The 21,852-nt window shown below is 46.2% G+C and overlaps 1 protein-coding gene across 3 annotated transcripts in view; it reads right to left on the reverse strand.

Moving 5' to 3' along the window:
- The window catches only part of LOC116845846 (uncharacterized protein KIAA1522-like), a 280,571-nt gene that overhangs the window by 243,538 nt on the left and 15,181 nt on the right, over positions 1-21,852 (reverse strand). For 2 of the 3 annotated variants that reach the window (XM_032819006.1, XM_032819008.1), the window contains exon 2: positions 11,480-11,586. In XM_032819006.1, coding sequence (XP_032674897.1) covers positions 11,480-11,481 — 2 coding nt within the window. In that variant the 5' untranslated portion in view covers positions 11,482-11,586. Of the gene's footprint in view, positions 1-3,506; positions 3,617-11,479; positions 11,587-21,852 lie in introns of those variants that run through there. The other variant, XM_032819005.1, reaches the window with a different exon arrangement.

Raw genomic sequence — 21,852 nt, forward strand, 5'->3', positions numbered from 1 at the left:
CTCTCTCTCTCTCTCTCTCTCTCTCTCTCTCTCTCTCTCTCTCTCTCTCTCTCTCTTTGCCTTTCAAGTACCGTGATTTCTACTCATTGACATTTGAGCAATTAACGCGAGTTTCTCCAATTTCCAGGGTGGTTTCTAATGCTTGTTCGCGAAGCTGGCGAAGCGTAAACGCTCTACGCGGGGTACATAGCTCGCGTACATCGTACAACGAATTACTCTTATTGTATCTCCTCAAAGTAACAAGCTGCACGGCGGAACCATTACCGGGACTCGACAACATGGAGAGCGCGGCAAAACGCCACGCGCATTAAACGCGAAGATTAAGTAAACAAGAATTTCTCTCGTCCAAGCCTGGGCGTAGAAGCGCGCCGACCTCTCTCTCGGATCGATCGCTTTCGCGCGTGTAATGCCCGCGTCAATGATGCGTCATTCGCGAATGTCAAGAGGACCGATTCCCTACCTCGAGATGCCACTTTAATCACGCGGAAGAAAACCGATCGTTCGGCAATCGCAGCTCGGTGAGCTCATTTGTCACCTTTCGCGGCGCGCAACGTCAATTTATGATGCATGGAGCAGGGAGCCGCGCCGCTTCCGCGTTACGTCGCTCGTCGTTTTCTCGCAAGCTCTCCCTTCGGACACGTCGGTCGAGTTACAGGAGGTTTCCTGCTAATACCTGCCGGCATTCCGGCCTCGTTGTGTATCTTTGGGCTCGTCTCCTTTCTACCGAGATCGAGAATAACAAGCGTGAGCCGCGATATCGCGCCGGCACGAAGCGCCGTCGTTTCATGTAGCGATTAGTGTACGGATCAAGGAGCTGATTGGCCATTGCTTACACCGCGCCGCGATCCGATCCAGCCAGCGGGCGTAGGCGTAATTCGAAATGGAATCGACGATGCGCGTCAAGGAACAAACGGCCGAGAGAGACCGCGGTCACAATTAGAGGCGGTATTCAAATGGCATTTAATGCTCCACGCAACATACGCGTCACGCTAATCCCTTATTTATATCGAATTTAGGGAGCGTAAAGCTCGGTTTCGAACGACCGAGTTGATATCGCCACGAGGAAGCCGCGGGGAAGCCGGGAACTCCAGCAGGCTAACGACGTCGTGAATGCATCGTCGTGCATCGCGGAAGGCTCTTTTCGTGGCACCGTAAATCCTCGCTCGGCCGTTTGCGTAACGGCGCGGCTTTTTGCATTCGACACCGCGAGACTTGGTGAGCCGTAAAACCGCGGCTCCCCCCTCGAAGGACCGAGCAAAAAGCCAAAGGTATTCGCGATAATCGCGCGAATGATTCTGTGATTCACTCGTCGGAAATGTCGCGCTGTCCGTCAAAAGAATTGTTCCCGCTGTCGCAACAGAAACGTCTCACTCGATTCGCTCTCTGACGAGAGTTCGCGGGATAACGTGAAAATTACACGCAACGGGCGAACGATACCAGTCGCCTCAATTAGGAAGAAATCCGAAAAATCCGCGGAGAAGTTTGTCATTTCGAAGCGAATCGTTTTCACATATAGGATAATCTCGGAATAACGAAAAAAAGGCACAAGTTATTAAGAGAGAATTATTAGCTTGCGCATTCGTTAGATAAACGAGAAAGAAAGAAAGAAAGAAAGAGAAGGGAGGGAAGAGAGCAATTTCATTCGAACGTTAATCAGTAATGCGCCGTGCGGATTCTCAAGCCGCGAGATTCGCTCGGAGGCACTTCCACGCTAATTGAAACTCGAACGTCGAAGATAATGGCACGTATGTACCGTGCGCCGACAATCCTCGTGCCGCGAGCGTTGATTATGAAATCACGAAGTGGTAGGTGGTCTCGATTAGTGCTCTTGGCAACGTTTACGTTTCCCGATCCTCCTCCCTCTGTTGTCCCAGCGCGCGCGCCTGTCAGACTTGGAATGCCGTCGAAACCGATACTTCCAAGTGACCTCAAACGTATCGCGAAACGAGTTTCGAAACGCTCGATTAATTACAGGAGACTCCTCCGTGCACGCGCGGCATTAGAAAATGCCGAATCGAATGTATTCTGCCGCGAGAACGGGCCCGAAAGTTGAAGGAGGAATTGATTGGGGCCACGATCGCACCTTGACGCAGGTCAGGGACGCAAATTACGACGATGATTCCTCTCGTGGACCGGACCTGCTCGCGGTCGCCGACTACCGTGCTACTAATTACGGTAATTAACCGTTACAAAAGCCAACCCACGCTACTATTGTAGTCGCGCGGAAGGCAGTCGCCGCATCGCAACGCGCCGTGGATTTTTGCGGCCGGCGTAATTAATTGCGAGGCGAATTTTTTAATGTCCTAATGAACGCCCGTTGTCGGTAGAGCCATCGCCTCGGTTCTGCAACTTAATTACGAGCACCGCGTTGTCCGGCGAGAATCTCAAGCGTTTAGCGTAATTTTTGCATCTCACGTTATTCCAATCGTTTGCACGAGGTAAAAGTATCACAATGTCTGGACACTGATAACACTTGTACCCAATTATGGAGATTCTTATTGTTCTGATTTTCAAGTACAAATATCTCAACTTTCAATATATGCACAATATATTAAATATATTAAATATATATATATATATTTTACGTTAAAAGTTTAAATATTCGTATTTAACCCTTTATCTGGCAATGTTGCTGTCAAGCAACATCGATTTTTCATGAGTTATATGCAAGAACGACAGGTGCAGGCACATTTATTCAGCACTGTTGCTCTGGGCAACATCTGGTTTTACCTGTTTCTATTCGTCGATGCTCAGCAGTTTCGAGTTTTGCCACTAGATGACAGATTTATATGCAGGCTTATTACAAATAAAAAAATATTTGTAAAACATATAATTGCATTTATATCATTTACTTCATTTACACCCAAAAGTTTCTTAAATTTTCTTAGATCTACCAAACAAAGAGCTAAAAAGTAAAATAACAAGAACACAGAGAAAAAGGATTTGCTGTAGCAGCAAACTAATTTGCTACATATGGACAGTTAAATATAATTCGGTGTGTTAGCTACTTTTTCTTTCCTATTTCCTTACTATGATAACAAGAAAGTTTGTTCCTGCAGTAAGAAAAGTGGCTAACGCAGCAAATTTGCTACAGATAGACAACTAAACATAATTTACTGCTATTAGCTACTTTTTTGTTGCAGGAGCAGACTTTCTTGTTACCCTAGCAAGGAAATTGGCTCCTACAAAGAAAAAGTGACTAACACAGCAAATTATATTTAGTCGTCCATATGTAGCAAATCTTTTCTTTCCGTGAAAGAAGTGTTACGTGTCCAAGCATTGGTATCTTCACTTTATATATTTTAAGAGAAACAATCTTTTTAAAGCGACGTTTTAATTTTTCTATTATACATGCGTTACTGGATGTCGTCATACAGTGACTCTGCATCATGATTCGCGCGCGCGCGACAATAAGCAACAGTGCTGAAAGAGTTAATGATAAATTATCCACGATCGATCCGATCCGTACGAAAAGGGTATAGAAGGAGCGTAATGTATGTACGGACCATAAGGCTCCGCGATGCTCGGCGGCGCACGGTCGTGCCTTCGCGGATAGCCGGCGTGTCAAGAGGTGAAGGTCTAACACGGCCTTGAGGAGCATCGTACGTTCCGCAACACGCTCGCCGCCATTTCCTCATTGGATCTCGTGACTCCTTCCGCGAACACCGAGAATCAGCGATACGGCTTCTCGCGTCGTTGCGGCACACGACTTCGCCATAAACGTAAAGCTCGCTTTTGCACGAGATACAGAGAGACAGAGAGAGGGAGAAAGAGAGAGAGAGAGAGAGGCACTTGAATTCGGGCGAATTTCGCCTCTTGTTCAATCTAATCTAATTCAATTTCATTCAAAGTCCCCGCTGGCGACTTGAATCAATATTGCACACGAGAAGCGAAATAGTGTGCGCGTCATAGTTAATATCGCGAAAATAATTATTCACTGCGAACGGCAACCGCGAGTGTTTCATGGTAGATTGCGTGCGTTAGTTCCGCGCATTGAAGTCGAAACAACAAAGTTCCCCGCAAGAAAAATCGCGCAGACTCCAACTCTGGCCAACGGGCCAAACGCGCGCTATTATCGTCAGGTTTCATCACCATCGCGTGGACTGGTTCGGCAGGTGTAAGCCGCCATCGTGGTAGAAGTTAATCTCCAGTTTTCCAACAACTCCCGCAGCTAATGTCAAAATGTCAGAGCACACGGCTGAGTGCTCGTAGGAAATGCCCGATAATTATTGCGACCGGCGGTGTACGAGTGCATTCGCGGATACGTGCGCGAGTTTTCAAGTATGCATTCGCGCACAAATGATGCTTATCGCAGGTGGCACGGCCATGCGAGCGAGCTTCACGCACAATTTGCCGCCTTACGTTTGCAAATGTGTCCGTTGCAAAATACGCCGCTAAGTGTCCGCGCGGTGCAATTTTCGAGCACACTTCCGAATCGCATCGCGTCACGCACTCGTGTGTAATCGCGGATTGGTCCCGTGGGCGAGCACGGCCGAGAGAATCACTTGTGTGTGTGGGTTCTCCCGATATTTAAATTTAATATATTCAAGTGCAAAGATCCCATTACTCTTACTTTACTTATCAAAGACGACTTTCGTAGAGATGCTCGATGCAACGCCCGACTACTTCATCGTGACATTTTCTTGTAATTGTACACAAAGATAGATCTTATAGTAAAAAGTACCATAGACCGAAAAATACTATAGATCGATATTCTGCAGTAATTGATTATCTTTTCATTTCATATGTTCATTTCATATTTATATTTTATGAGTTGATTCATAACAGCATTCTTGAAATGTGTCATAAAACTCTCTCCATATACAAAAAACGAAATGACAGAAAAAAATATAATCATGAGATACGAAAATAAAATAATCCAGACATCATGCTGTGTAAAAGTGGTATTTTTGTTTTTCTCTCGTCGCGCGATTCATGCTACGCAATTGGTGTCGGGATTAAATAAAATTAAATATCGACTTCGATTCTAAACGTGCGCGCAGAGATTTATTCGAGAAATCGATCGAGCGAGCGCGAGACTCTCCGCAGCTTCCTCGTATCAGCGGCACGGAAACGATAACTCACCGGCGCAAACACGAATTCATCATCGCTCCTCGGCTTTCCAAGCCGTTCGGCCGCCGTTCGCCGCTTCTTTCCGGCCGTTCGCATCGGAGGAGCACACGGAATACAAAGACAACGATTTACGACTGTCGCCGCTCGCGCAGCGAATTGATTTCACCGGATTTCACGAGCGCACCCAGTAACCGACCGACCGACCGACCGACCGACCGACCGACCGACCGACCGACCGACCGACCGACCAACCGACCGACCAACCGGCTGCCGCACGACCGCTGCTCCCGTCCTCTTTTCTCTCGTTCTTCGTCGTCTCCTCTCTTTTCTTTTTCATTTCTCCTTCACTTCCTCCTGCGGTACCATCCTGTCGGACGCGCGTCGGGGACGAGACAGAAGGAAATCCTGCGCGACGTCCCGCGTTGCCCTTCGCGTGCAACGCAAAAAAGGGCGGTTCGGTCCTCGATAACTACCGTGCACACGACGGTTGCATCGAGCTGACCGAGACGAAGGGACAGGAGGCTCCTCGAGGGCAACAGCGGGAAGCGGAGGACGGTGAGGAAGAGAGAAAGGCAAGAGGAAATAGGCGGCGGGAATGGCGAAGAGGAGAAGGACGGAGGAGAGCCCTTCCTTCCTCCTAGTTGGTCCACATTAATTAACCTGCTCTCTTAATTGCGCGGCTTGTTTATTGCATGGCCACGGCCATTTGTCGATGGCTGCCTTGCGCACCGGCTCCCGCACCGCGTAGGGCTATTATCCGATCTCCGGACTGTGCGCTGCTGTACCCGCGCGCCGATATACATATGTATATCGATTCCGAAGGGACCTCGCGCAATCTACATACAGATACCAGGTACGGCTCTAATTCCGCAGGGCCCCTAAACGAGGAATATTTATTAACCCGAGCCCGCGGGTCTGCTTTAAAAGCAGCTTTTCAAAATTGCATACAAATGTATACAAATGACGAATGCGCTCGATATTTCACGTCGGGACCACTGCGCCAAACGTCTACGCGTAAGCCTGGGCGCAACTGGACCTCATTCGATTCGGCGGCGATTCGAGCACGGAGAAAATAAATGGCGCGTGTCGCCCGCCATTTATCGCGCGTCCACTTGCACCATGTGTAAGACGATCGTTCGTACGGGCGCCGCGCGCTCCTAGAAGATCGTTGTTTACGTGCGAACGCCTATACGCGACACCTTGGAATCGTCCCAAAATCTCTCCCTTCCTTCGCGGACGCGCGATTTCTCGCGCCACGCGAGAAGAGATCGAGGAGAAGAGACGCACGAAATTAAGAGTTACGCGCGGGGCAGAACACGTCGCGCCTCGCCGATTAGACGACAGTCTGAGCGCGCGTGGACCGGCTCTCGTCAACGACGGACATCGGACATCGTGAAAGAAACAAGGCCGCCGCCGCCGCCGCCGCCGCCGCCGCCGGAGATGCGGCTCAGGCAGGTGCAGCCGTCTAATGAAGCAATCCTCGAGAGCAGGAAGGCCCGCTCACGAAGAATGCGCTCCTTCTCTTCTCCACTTCGCCAGCCTCGCCGGCAGATCGAGAGGACGCGACTCATCCGAGGAATAAGAACAAGCGCTCTCGAATAAGAGGAGCTTTCTCGCTCGGCAACGAAAAACGCCCCCGGAGCGCGGGAAGAAAGTCGAAGGGGGTGAGGGAGGAAGGTGGGCGCAGCGCGTCCGATGAAACGGCGACGTGAATCGCTAATTAAGCCAGGGGCGGCAATTAGTAATTACGGTAGCCTCGATCGAACGCGATGGCGAGGCCAATCCGAAGTGGCCCCTCCGCGTAGCGTTATCACAAGTCGAGTTTTTCATTGACCACGGTAGCCCCAGACTCGAAACCGGTCGACCCACCGGCAATCGTAGAGAGTCCGCGCGGGCAGCTCGCGGAGAGTCGCGCAGGAGGTGGTGAGGGCGCGACGCGGCAAAATTGATGATCGTGTCTCGCGTGGTAAACATTAGAGGAGTTCGCGTGATTTTTTCGCTTACACCGTGGAGAGATTCTCTTTCTGCTCGGACAGCAGCCGGAAACGTTAACTCCCTTCCCTCTCGTGCGTTCGACAGGCTTCTCGATGCTGATCTCGCGACGTCGAGTCCAGCGTAATATTAATGTTAACGTAAATCAACGCTGCGATATGATTAGCCGCAAACTGCCTAGTTTGTAGGCGCGAGAAAGTCGGCGAGACGATCGCCGGACGGCCGATTTCATCGGGTTCTCGCCGATGTGATCCCTTATAAATGGTACGGCAAAATTAATGACCCAGCGGATGTGTGTTTTGCATGGTTTCTCCGTTGCAAGTTTTGCACTTTCACGATGCGCAACCGAGCGCGTATTAGAGGTGTCGGACCGGCGACCCTTCTAATAGCGGGGCCATCGTAAGAGCCGTTCGATAAGTACGTAATCAATTCGAGACGCGCTTTAACGGCTCCAGCCTGCGAGTACGGGACGCAAAAACGCCCGGGAAAAATCAATCCCGCCGAGCGGGGGCAGGAAAGGCAGCGAGCAAGAGCGACGAGAAAATCATTCTCTCGACGAACCAGAACTGCTTCTTCGCGCTATCGACCGTAGAGGAGCAGAAGGAAAGGATCGGCTTCATCTCGTTGCACGGTAACGATAATCTCGGATGCAAGGTGCAGGATTTTCCTGACTGAGTCCATAAAATGCTAAATGCGCCGGGTAGAAACGACACGCGATATTCCGTCGGGAGCGCGCCATCCACGCCGCGGGACACATTCTCCCAGGATCAGGACAGGTATCAACTGGGAGGGACGCCGCTGATAAGTCCCGCTCGGATCGGGTCGTCTCGAGAGAGCGATTAGTTACGCGACGACGACGACGACGACGACGACGATGAACAAGAAGAAGAACTGGTTTGCGGAAATCGGCGTCTTCGACGGCTGGATAGATATTTCGCGATCTGGAACGCGCGCGGTGCACTCTTGGCTTTACTGCGATGATATGCGCAACCCGGAACACACGCGGGTCAGGATAAAGACCTGACGCGCTATCGGAGTTTCCGTATCGTTCCGTGCAAGAAGCGAAAGAGAGAAAGATAGAGAGAAGGAAAAAGAGAGAAGGAGAGAGAAGAGAGGCGTTTCACGGTGCGTCGATTCGGAGCGCGCGACTCGTCATCCGCACAGGCCTGCGGGATCGTGCGCGAGTAGTAACGATCTTTCAGAAATAGAGCGGATCGAAGGTGCAGCGGACTGTATCCGAAAACAAACGAGCATCGACAGCTAGCTCCGACAAAATGAGGAGCTCGACGCTGGTAGGAGGGATAAGAAAGCGGAGGTGGATTTGGGGTCGAACGGTTCGTTCCTAGCTGTTCTACCGGCGGAATTCTACCCGCGAACGCGAGACACAAGAAGAACGAGAAGATGAAGAGGAAGAAACAGAGAGAGAGAGAGAGAGAGAGAGAGAGAGAGAGAGAAGCGGATAAGGGGAGAAAATGGAGGGAGACAGCATCGAGTTACGAGTACCGAACCTATTTTCGGTTCGGCAAAATGCAAGCAGAACGATAGACCCGTGATGCATCGCGGCATATGGCGTAAATCAAGCAACCGAACCGCGCGCGAGGACCGATTCCAGTGGTGCAACCCACGCTCGCATTATATCAGCCGGCGGGGCATATTTATTACTCTGGCCCGTCCAGATTGGAACAAATGCCGCGGCTGCTGCCGCACCGTTCACACACGCGAACGCACCGAAAGTGCATTATTGCGATTCAAGTCGCACGACGCGAACGAAATCGTTTCCCGCTCTCGGTGAAACCGTCCGTGCCGGTGACGCGGGTAAATAGATCGCCGATACTTTGCCTAACCGCTCTGCGAGTCTCGCAAAGATCTCACGTTAAGCAGTGATTATGGTGGATTTCAATTGAAATTAGCGAGTATCGCGCGCGCGCGCGCTCCAACGCGGCTCATTAATAATAATTTCCGTGCAAACACTGCCAAAGCGATATCTTTTGTGTGAAATTAATGTACACAATTTTCATCGGGCTCTGGGGATTTTGCCGCGCCGCTTGAGACTTAATGTAGACGTCTTTGTCTCTCGTGCTAACGCGCTATAACGTGACTTTTTTATTTCTTATTTAACACGTGAGGTGTAGAGGGCCCTCGACGGCGTCAAGATGGTGCGGACGCCGGACAAGTGTTCTTGCGAACGTACGCAATACGGACGACGTTTACGACGAGGCGCCAAGTGCTTATTCTTATCTGAACCCGACCCGCTTCCTCAAGACTGTACGGGGACATATTGCGGAAGGGACGCCAAGTAACATTGTAACGGCTGAACGTGCTTCTATTTCGCGCTGCTCGCCTTTAGAATTGCCAGCGATGCGGGCATCGCGGCGGATTAACATCTGCGACGCGGAAAATAATCCGTCGCCCGTATTAAGCGAGCGAGAGCAACGTCGTCCTCGTTTCGCTCGGCGTTTCGCGCGCGAGGCATTAAAATTACGCCACGAAATACACTCGTATACAGACAGATAAAAAAGATACGAATATTTTTATTTTAAACTGCTGTTTATAAACTGCTGTTTGTCACGCTAATCTAACTCTAGGAAAACGAACGCAAGATTTATCTTAATCACGTTATGCAATAACCGCCCGCGTTCGCGGATGATACATTAATATAAAAATTTCGCCGAGGGAAGATTTGTACGAAAATATTTCAATAAAAAAATTATTATTATCATAATCTCTAAGATAAATGACTGTTTGTCATACAAACAGTCATTTATCTTCGGTGTTGGGCATTAATCAACTGAAATTTTCTTTGACTAAAATAATCGGCAAATCAATGGTCAAAATTATATATAACTAATTGTCAAATATGTAATCATGAATAATTTAATCCATTAATAAAATTAATTATTTATCAGTGTATAATTAACTACATCAAAGTTTGATTAATAATTAATTTAATCAATCAATAAAATTATTTGCAACTTTATATATGACGACTGATTAATTTTGATGATTGATTTGCCGCTTATTTTAGTCCGAGATAATTTTCGCATCGACTAACACGTAATACTGCGCCAAACTTGTTCTAGGAAAACTGCCGCGAGATTTCTCTTAATCACGTTATGCAATAACAGCCCACGCTCGCGAGTAATACGTCAACGTGAAGAATTTCATTGAGAATTCGTACAAATATTTTAATTAAAAAAAAAAACAATTATTTTTATCATTTTAAAAATAAATAACTATCACACAAGTCCAGTGTTGGGCGTTATCAATTAAAATTTTCTTTGACTAAAATAATCGGCAAATTAGTGGTCAAAATTAATCAACCGTCACATATATAATCACAAACAATTTAATCCATTAATGAAATTAATTATTAATCAATGTATAATCAGTATATAATCAAACATATTAAAGTTTGATAAATAATTAATTTTATCAATCGATAAAATTATTAGTAATTTTGTACATAGCAATTGATTAATTCTGATGATTGATTTGCCGATTATTTTAGTCAAAGAAAATTTTCGCATCGATTATTGCACTACAATGCGCCAAACTTGCTCTAGAAGAACGAACGCAAGATTTCTCTTAATTACATGATGCAATAACAGTCCACATTCACGAACGACACGTCAACATGAAGAATTTCATCGAGGATCCGTACGAGAATCTCTGAATGAAATAATAGCTATTTTAATCGTCTCAAAAATAAATGGCTGTTTGTCACATAAATCCAGTGTTGGATTTTAATCGGTTAAAATTTATTCTTCGACTAAAGTAATCGGCAATCAAAATTAATCAATCGTCATATATATAATCACAAATAATTTTATGGATTGATAAAATTAATGATTAATCAGTAATAATTAATCACATCAAAATTAATAATTAATTTCATCACAATCAATACAATTATTTGCGATTCCATCACACAGAAAAAAAGATTAGCCACAGAAGTTAAAATATAGCTGTGACTATTAAAATATATTATTGAAATAGAGGCAGTTAATATCATTGCTATCGAACCTAAATTTATTAGTTATTACTCTTCAACGATACAAAGGAAAGGATTCGCTATTAGATAGAAAGTTTCTACTACTATCAATCCGTTTTTCCTTATAATAACACTTATACGTCGTCTACAATGGCAGTAAGAGTAGTAGTAAGAAATAAGCAATAAACAAATTAACCAATTCCATCCTCACGATTCAAGAATTATCGATTGTTATTGATCCATTTACTTACTACTACTTCTACTGCCATTGTAGACGACGCATTAAACTTATATGTGTCAAAAACGTGAAAGTGGTGTTTTGCGTTGCAAATCCAAACCAAGGTTTCCCGTTGGTTTTAGCACAGATTAACAATTAATATTCACTTTAACACGAACATAAAAATCAATGTCTCTCGTACTTACATGATTACGCTGGTTGATGCTTATGCCACGGAAGAACGATTTCACATCCATCGGAAGCGCGGTGATTTACCCTTTCCAATGGTCCTTGTTTCAAGTCGCTACGTCGTCTACAAGCGGAGTTATGAGCGATTATGTCGATCCGCGTTTTATATTATTCCGCGTGACCACTACCGCGAGCACTGAATTGGTACGACGCGACGCGTGAATGGAATGCGGTACGTGACTATTGTTCCCGGTGAGTCACCTTGCGCTGTACGCGAAAGTATGCTGCGCGAGCCCGGCTCGCTATCCCCCCTCCTCGGCTCAGATAAGAGTAGCACCGCTTATATGCTCGCTGCGGCTTGCGGTCGTTCACCTCCTGCTCAGAAGCAAATACGCCGGCGCGAAAGCAAGTGTCGGCGTGACACACACGCAGTTTTCGTACTCAACGTCGATGCCACGGCTTTGAGATAGTGTAGCATAAAAAATGAATTTTTGGAAAACACGTTGAAACTTTCATCATATGTATATATGTATATATTTAAATATGACCTAATTATTGGCGCATTTATAAGTGGATCGACCACTTGAAAACTGAGATATCTGCAATGAAAGTTGACATTTTTATAACACGTGTTTCCTATATTAAATTGAGGACATCTTTTTAATTTTAATTATCTTTTTTAATTTTAATTGCCAAACTATATTCGGGATTTTTATGAGAAATATTATAATATCAAAAGCTAAACAACTATGACATACAAATTTCAGAATTATTCATCATTTTATTTTCAAACCACACCGGTGAAAAATTTATATTTTATAATAATATTCGGAATACATGTACACATATTTAAATTACATATATTTAAATATTTCTATATCTCTCTTTATTATTTATATATCTCTATTAAATAGATAAATTGATGCATAAATAAAGCATTTATTATTTATTAAAAAAATAAAAAATAATAGTTTTTTCTCTTTTTTTGTAATATTGTATATATATATTTATCTAAATTTTCGTTTCAAACTAACAATAATATTTATATAGTAAAATAAATTTATAGAAACGTAATTTTGACTAATAATAAATTTATAAGTAGCTTTCTTGGTGCGCCACTGAAAATACAATACTTAGCGATACAACTACCTTAAAGGGCTGATACTCGCAAATAAGTCGACGTAGTAAATAAAATAAAAAGAAATATTTTTGACATGCATTCCCACACGCGTCTATGTCACTCTTTCATTGCTGATTTGAAAGATTCGAGTGTTGTAATCGATTAAAGCACGGCAAACATGATAAAAAGAACAAACATGATAAAATGAGCAAACATGATAAAAGGAACAAAACAAACATCACTTTTATTCGCGATCGAATTATTCAGATTCCTTCCTTAATCTCGTCTATTATAATATTGACGAGATTAATAGTTATTATTGATCAAAATAAAAGATTAATTTGCGTAATTATTTGCAAAATAACAAGCTTTGACATATGTGTCAGACATTCTGTATGCATTTCTAAAGCTAATGAAAAATATATATAATAAACAGATTATGAAAAGACACATACACAAAAAAACAGGTTGTTTTACATATCCATATCCATTAAAGGTTATCTCCATTAATTCCTATCTCCATTAATTCATATCCATTAAAGGTTATCTCGATTTAAATGCTCGTGTGTAGATAGAGCTTGTTAAGAGTAGGAAAATGCCATACTATTTTCTATAGATTCTGCTACAGCAATTCTTGAGATGTTAATGAAAAAAAAAATTAGTTGAAATGAGCGCAATGCGATGAGACAAAAAAGAAGGTTAATTCTTTACAGAGTTGAATGCTCACAAAATTCACGCGCATAAATTATTCAGAAATAGCTGTCACTTTATCAACTACTCGATAAGCCAATGCGCATTAATTTCAATGACGGCAAAATAATTACCTAAGTAAATAACCACTGAGATTTAACTGAAATCATTAAATTAATTTCTTTGCGTATGTGACGATTAATTAATTCTGATAATATTGATTTGCCGATTATTTCAGTTAGAGGGAATTTTCATTTAATGTCCCACGCTGCACTAACTGCCCGGACGAGATTGCTCTTAATTACATGATGCAACAACAGACCGTACTCGTGGACGACACGTCAACGTGAAGAATTTCGCCGAGAATCTGTACGAATCCAGCCTGTAGTCGCGGCGAAAAATTTCTGCGGTTTTATTCTCGCCGAGCCGGCAATCTTCGCGAACGGCGACGCCCCGCGTCGTAACCGAGCATCCCCGCGGCCGTATTGATAATAATGCACGCGCGCGTGTAGTATGCACTCGTGCAGCCACGCATGAGTATGCGTGAGATAACGCGCGCGCGTATGGCCGCGGGACACGAGGAAGTCGGGATTTGTGGTACCAAGAAGCCGTGATTGCCGTGGACCTCGCTGGCCACGTTCATTACCGATCGCGCCATTAATCTGGAGCGAGCTGATGGCTCGCAGGCCAGTAAATATCTGGAACGATAACATCTGCGACTTAACATTCGTTCCACGGAGTGCCGTTCCGAGAGTTTTCATACCACGGGCTACTTGTCCTCCTTAGCAATCAGCGACACCTTTGCGCATGAAAGACGCCGAGAAGATCGGCCGGCCGGTTCTCACGCGCGCACCAGCGACTCCTTCGTCTCGAATTAATAAACGCCAGCGTGTGATCGCGATGAAAATGCACTCGCTCTATGTGTGTGTGTGTCTGTGAGCAAATGAAGCGAGAAAATAGGAGGAAGCGTTAGAAGACAAGACGAGGCGACGGCAACGCCGATGACGACGATGACGATCGGCCGAGTCCAGCGCACAAGGGCGGTTCGGTTTTTAGATCGCGCGAAAGTAATTAGATACTCCTGGAAATACGTCAAGTGCCGACTGGTTCGGCCGATCCTGCGCGAGTTTCTACGAGAGTGGTTTCGCGCTCCTGCAGAATAAGCGATATTGGCTTACCAGATTGGGAAAGCGATAGCCGTGTTTGCGAAGCACCTTCTCTCCGCCTCTCTCTCTCTCTCTCTTTCTCTCTCTTCTTGTATTTACATGTAAGGCCAAGTGAATCGCAAGCCCTTTCGACTTCGTAGGTTTCGCGCACTTGTACCCATAATTCCCGACGTCTCACGATAGTTCCCCACGCGGCGCGTTAATTCCGCCTTTGGCTTCTTCGAGACGGAATTCGTCCGGGTGTACCTTTGCGATCGGGGTGTTTTGCGATATTTGGAACTAGCGTGTTTCATGCCGCGTTAACGATGAAAAAGATGCACGTTCCTTAATGTCTACGTTTCTCGCGATATACTACAAGATTCACCGATATTCGATACAGTCCAACGCGAGAGAAGTAAGTGCACTCGACGGACCGAAGTATTAACCAAACAACCACCTACACTATATCAGTCTGTAAGCAATATCGGTACTGCAAACACGCAAAACACGCGTCCCCATCCTGTTTTCCGCATTACACGCGACTCGCGTTTACGATCTCGCGTCGTTCCCCCGCTGTCTTTTTTACAGAAGAGGGTATCGCGATATCCGAGCAATTAAATCGCCGAGACAATAATTAACTCGGGATGTCGTGGGCGCCCGGCGTCGTACGGGGAATTGGAAAACTGGCTCTCTCTTACTCTCTTAATCCTGATCTCGATCTCGGCGCGATATGAACGATTACGAGAGCGACTACGCGATCGGCACGACAAGCAGCCACGCCGTGCGGAATTATTGGCGAATTTGCATCTTAATGGAACTACCTGCCTTACTCGCAAAAGAGAGAGGAGGAGGAGAGAAAGAGAAAAAAAGGAAGAAGAGAAAGGAGGATCCACCGCCCGCGTCATAATTCCTCGTGCTATTCGCTACCGTCGACGGCAAAGAGAAAAACGACGCTGCTGAAAATAGCCCGGTGGCGGAATGCGCCCGACGACGCACCGCGTCGCGTCGGTCGTTTACGCGAAATCGAAAGTTTCGTAAGTGTGTGCCGGATAATCGTGCCGTACCCCTTTTTACCGCGAAGATTCTCAGGGATGTCTCGTAAAGCGCGCGGATAACGAGCTGCGAATTTCTCGTTGCGAATACAGAGAAACAGAGAGACAGAGAAAGATTCGAGAGAGAGAGACAAGCAGAAAGAAAGAGCGATGTTGTGTCTTGCAAATGTCTCGATTAAACTTACGAGTGGCTAAATAAATCCCTGGTACGAGTTAATTCTGTATCTCGCAGATTTAATATGAAATTTATCTTCGTCGTGTGTGCAACTTATTACGTCGATATTCGCGGAACCGATACGATATTTCTAAAAAAAAGATAATAATAAAAAATAAAACACACGGTGTCCCAAGTCGAGTTTGTGGCCAATGGTATTTGACTCATTCACCGATATCGCCGTAAGGGACACACAAAAGGAGACAGTCAACGAGAGAACGAGCTCGTTCCAGCGACCACCCGTCGTCTGCCGCGCCGTCGTGTACCTTCCGCGGCGCGCGAGAGGAAAATTCTGAAATAGAAATGCAGGAGAAACGAGCCAGCGAGCGGGCGACTATTTCGGGTGAGGTCAGAGGCTGAGGTCAGCCTGTAAGGCCTGGTCAGCCTCCCACGAGCCCTGGAACCCCGCCAAGCCCGACGCCCACGCAGCCGACCCGAGCAGAAACCTGCGGAAACTCGAGCAGCGGGTGCGCGGTGCGAATCGTGATGTACTGCGATATATATCCGCGCAACAAGAAATCATCTCGAAGAGGCACGCCCGAGTAACTTGTCGGCGCATTAGCGAGATTCTTGAACACACAATATCCCGCCGCCGCGTTATTTATCCGCTAATAAATGCCAACAGTTACGAGCCGATTATCGCCACAGACTACAATGTGGATATTCTCGCGACGCGGCGCAATTTTCGGCACGAATTCTTCCTCTTGCGAAATTGTCGCAAGAAGTGAATATTCCCAAAATTATTAATTAATTATTTCGACATATTTTTTTAGATAAATATAAAAATATAAAATTGCTATTTTCTGTATTACATTGAAATAAAAGTCTACAATTCAATCGAAAATTAACACACGAATATAAATTCTAATCAAACTTTCCGATTGACTTGATCGGAAACTTGATCGTCCTGAAAACGATAGGATATATTGGATCATCTTGAATGAAACATCCGTTCGTTAAGACTCGGATTTTTCTGTCGATGGAGTAACTGACGAGTGTGATAGCAATTGATACGTTTGCTGATTGATCAGAGTTCGAGGTGCTCTGTGAATCGCGATTCAGCGGATATTGGAGAAGTCGATCATACAGTGCGATCGCGAGTCTTTATCCGGGCGCGAGAGAAAGCGAAAGAGGTAACGCGAGTCGATTCACAATGACGACGAGGCGCGAAAACGCGACAGATTTAAAGTATCCAGTGCTCTCTCGGTCAGAGGAATTTACGGCTGTGTCGCGGTGAGGCATGGTAATGGCCGTAACATAGCAGATATTAGCAACGATTACCACTTGCGCCACCGACTTGTGCGCGCCTAAGAGTCGCCTTCTTCGGGACGCCTTAACAAGACGTGAATAATGACGATATTTCGCCGTTGCAAAACGCGAGGCGCTCGATACGGCGAGATAATTCAGCGATAATGGCCGTAAGAAATTTGTAGAAGCCGCTCGCGGAAACTTCGCCGGCCGACGTGAGAATCGCCGGGAGATTCGACGGAACCACCGCGTTGCGAAATGCGCTTTCTTCGAATGTCGAGATGCAGCACGGAACGTGTGCATGGAAAAAGGAGTTTCAGTTACGTTCGGTGTAGCTGAATAGGCACCGATGAAAAATTCGCTGACATAAAATAATATCTCTAACAGTGTCATCGTCTGAGCATTTAGTCGCATTAAAACTCGGTTGAGGTAACAGTCAATAAACACTACTGACACGACCAGAGCGGCTTTGATTCGTACTTATCTTATTCCCTTCAGTTTTTTCTCGTAAAATTAGGTAAAATTAGAACAGGTGCGAGTCAACACACAGAAAAATATTCAATTGCTGAGAAAAGCGATTACTTTTGGTTTACGTAATGGTTATCTTCAACGAAGAAAGAACATTGTCTCGATAATAAAATCTCCAAATATACTCATCATAAATTTTAAAAATATTCATTGTCACATATATTCAAGAGAAGAATATCTTCTCTTTACAAGAATATTACAAAATTTTATTGAGAAAAAAGCTAATTCGGCTTGTAATGAGCAAATCGAATATTTGTTTTAATTTAATATTCTTGAAAGAAACACTAAACTTGCTAGGATTCAGACTATATTTTGAATAAATTTAATAATCATTGATAAACTTATGATAGATTAACGGATGTATAAACTCACTAAATACTCAAAACATCTATTCGAATACAGTGTGTGTTTCTCTGTGTGTACACAGAGAGAACGATTTGGTTGAATCAAATAAACACTTCTTCGGAATAGTCCAAATAAATTTTTTGACTGATCAAACAAAATTTTATTTGACGCAACAAAAATATTTATTTGCGACTTAGTTCCAAAAATATTTTTTTATTGTGTCAATCAAAAAATTTATTTGGACTATTCCAAAGAAATTTATTTGACTCAACAAATCGTTCTCTCTGTGTAGTCACGAGGCGAAGGGATCACGAGGATGACATGTCGTCTCCATGTCGAGAATATCCCTTTCCCACGACTTGAACGACGCGTATCGCAAGAGACGCCGTTGACATGTTGACGCGTCCGATCAAGAGAGGTCGGTGAAATTTCATCGCGGGACCTTCATCGAGAACGACCCGCCAAGTTTCGACGACGAAAGAGGCGGCAGAACACGTTGGGTCGCGGCCAAGAAAAAGGGATGGCGTGGGTGACTCGCGCGAGCAAAGCGAGCTGACCCGAACTCGTCGCATGCAACTCGACCTCGCTCCTCTCTCCTCGACGGTTTCTCTGAAAATAACTATGCCGTCTCGTTTGACGTCACCGACCAATCTAAATCGACCGCCCCTTTCCCTTCCCCGTTTGGTACCGCGCGATTTTGCGGCTCTACGGGGTGTAATGTACCGACTGATGTGGATCCTTTCCGCAGGACAAATCCGCGAGACCAGAAATAATTAAGCGAAAAGTCCGTGTTGCGAAATGATTTCCTGTGTCTAGATAAGAGTGCCAAGAATATTCGCTCTCGATCTATAAAGACCCATGTCCGATAATGATATTTTTAACGTGAATACACAGATACGCGTACGAACGTCCCAATATAAAGACCTTTACGATTACGAACAAATGCCTGAAGGAATATTTTCCAGCCGGTGCAACGTGTCAGCAGCGAATTGTCCACGGCGCTCAGCCTGTTAAACAATCGTCCGAGACGACGAGTGTGCACGCGGAAATAACGGGAAGCGCGTGTTCGCGCTGTCGTCGTAACGAGTTGCGAAAAGATCCCGCGGGGACGGTTACGAGCGCGGGAAGAGCGACTCGCGAGGATCGAGTGACTCGCCTCGGGGCGGTCGAATTTAACCTTCGCGAAAGGTTAGCGCAATTTCCCTAGGAAAATCGGGCCACGAGGATGGATCGCTCGGGCTCCGGCAACGGCGAGGGGATCGCGAGAGGAGAACGGATCGAGATCGAGCAAGACGCGACGAGAGGAGCGATCCCGCAGCCGGGTCAAACGGATAGCGCAATTTCAACGTAATGCCCCTACACGACCGCGATCGCGATCGATAGGCGATTTGCCGAGGGAAAAGATGGCACGAGATACGTGACTGTGATCTCAGACGAGCGCTCGCTCCAGATGAAGAGAAGCGAACGAAGAAAGCTAACTCGATGGCCCGCGAGAAAGAGAGAGGATCACGAGTGGAGGGGGGGGGAGGCCGAGAATGTGCGAGGATCGAATCTCGAGTGATCGTTTCCGATCTCCGAAGACCGGATGCACCGCTCAGCAGTGCGCGTAACTCGCTCGGCCGAGCAGAAGCGGCTCGGCCGGGCGCTAATGGCTCGAGAGAAATAAATAGCGCTCGTTACCGGCTCGCAGCTCGCAAAAAGCCATTCGGCTCGATGGAGACATAGAGAATCACGACGAGCGTATTCGCGTACTAGCTATGCGTACTGGGGTTGTGCGAAATGGCTTCTGAACCAGCTTGCGGAACGCGAGCAATCGTTGCATTGAATAAGCGCAATCTTCGATGCGCGAATCGGTTCAAGTAATGCGCGCCCCGAAGAGAGCGCGTAATCCGCGAGTAACAGGGAACAGAGGGAGAGATGATTTTCCAACGCGTGTGTATATATATATACACGTCGTACGGTTACACGACACACCGTAACAACGCAGGCTTCGCAAGAAGACCTTCGTTGGTGAACGGCCCGATAAATAATTGCCCTCGTGTGTCGCTGGATTGCAGAGTGGTTAATTAACAAGACAGTTAACGATGCGAACGTCGCGAAAACTTCATTACGCCGCATCGGCCTGTCCGTTCGAATCGACTGCCTGTTATCGGAGGAACTGGGAACCAAGCGAGCGTGTAAATATGTCACTCGAACTCAGAAAGTGTTTGAACCGCGTCCGTGAGGTATCTCACGGGTCATTCCACGCTGACATTCGCATGCCGCGTCGTAAAAACACTTGTCCCATCACAGTCGACAAAATGTGTCTTTGTATCGCGCGTTACACGAAACGACAGAGCGCCCGGCCGGTTTGAAGTAATATTTGTGTCGCGATTAAACGACCGCCGTTGCGAATATCGAGAACTCGCCTCGGCTAGGATTTGTCGACGAGTGATGTATGATTATGTACACGAGACAAACAGCGCTCTGTAGTGGTACGCTCTCCCCCCGCAGGTGTAATTAATACGCAGAAGCAGCCGATTATTAGAGACATGGACGTGCTATCACTTCGCAGTTATTTAGCATGTCTTGTTGTAATTAATTGTACGAGTGCTAGGTAAGGAAAGAGAGAGAGAGAGAGAGAAAGAGAAAAAGAAAGAAAGAGACTAAACGAGTGTCCGCGTTGCATCATAGAAGCGGGGTTTTATTGGTACGCCGACATGTATCTGCCATCACCGTCGTACACCGTAGAAATGAATCGATACGTAATTTCGCAGCCCGACAAAAAAGCCGCGGACACTAATTAATAAATGATAAGCTATTCGATTAGCCGATCAAACAAATTGCCGCGACGTCTCGTGATCGAACGGACGTTGCGGGGAGTTTGTCGCTAGTTTAATCGGAATCGTTAATGGGACACTCGTGACATAATGTACGCGATAAATCATTGCGTCATCAATTAATAATTTACGCGAAAAAATGTATGTGTGTGTGTGCGCGCGCGCGCGTGTATGCATATGTACCGTCAACGTAATTCATTCGTACACGAAATTTATTTCGATCCTCCTAACGAGAACACTCAATATATATCATAGCGGGACGGGAAATCGAACCAACGGTTTCAGGACGCACTCGTAGAGACACACTCGTCACGCGCTAAACGTGACAAAGTATGGCCACCCATTACAAACACATCTATGTGCTAATCAAACTCATTAACTAATAATGCCCGACAAGGTACACACGTTCGTTCCGGCGAACCGCTACCGTCGTCTACTCGCGCCGGTGATTAATGGGCAAACAGTAGAAGAATTATAGCGGTCGCCGCTCAGTTAAGGACAATAATTAAAAACATTTGACAAACCCGGTGCGAGACAAATCGGCGAGCTTGATTTATGCAGCGCTCCGGCGATTAATATGCGCGCGAGGAGAGCCTAGGGAGAGCGGGAGAGTGTGGCCGTATCACTCGCCGTACGCGCGACTATTTACCGCCGCGCATTCCAATTAATTAGACGACTATCGGGGACTATGCGAACATTACCGGTGTTTTACCGAGTCGCGCGATCATAGGCGCGCGTGCGGCTCCGCGAGAGATTAACGCGGCATGCAAATTCGATGCGCTCGATTCGCCGCGCGTACCGACGACCGTCCGGTGGCATTGCACCTCTCTGCAACGCACGCGTGCGCGCGCGCCCGGCTTTGCATTGTGCGCGCTGCGGCGGCCGCAACTAATTGCCGTTCGCTAGAAAACACGCATAAATCCGCCCGAGTATCGTAACGACAGCACTAATTACAATAGCAATTTCCTTATCGGATTTTTGCGATCTCGCGAGAACGAAAGCGAGAGCCCGCGATCTCGCAAGTCGCGTACAAATCGCGAACGTAGGAGCGGTTAATACGAGCGCCGATGTAAATTTCTTCTCGTGAAACTCGAGCGGACCGTTCACGACGAGATTAATTGCCACGATCTATACGCGATTGCCGACGTACATGAAATCGGTATCGCGTGAATCCCGTGCAGTCTTTCTTTCTCTTTCTCTCTCTCTCTCTCTCTCTTTTCTCTCGCTCT

Source organism: Odontomachus brunneus, unplaced genomic scaffold (assembly GCF_010583005.1).
Source record: "Odontomachus brunneus isolate Ranch 3 - 2012 unplaced genomic scaffold, Obru_v1 Obru_scaffold_058, whole genome shotgun sequence".
Classification (NCBI taxonomy): domain Eukaryota; kingdom Metazoa; phylum Arthropoda; class Insecta; order Hymenoptera; family Formicidae; genus Odontomachus; species Odontomachus brunneus.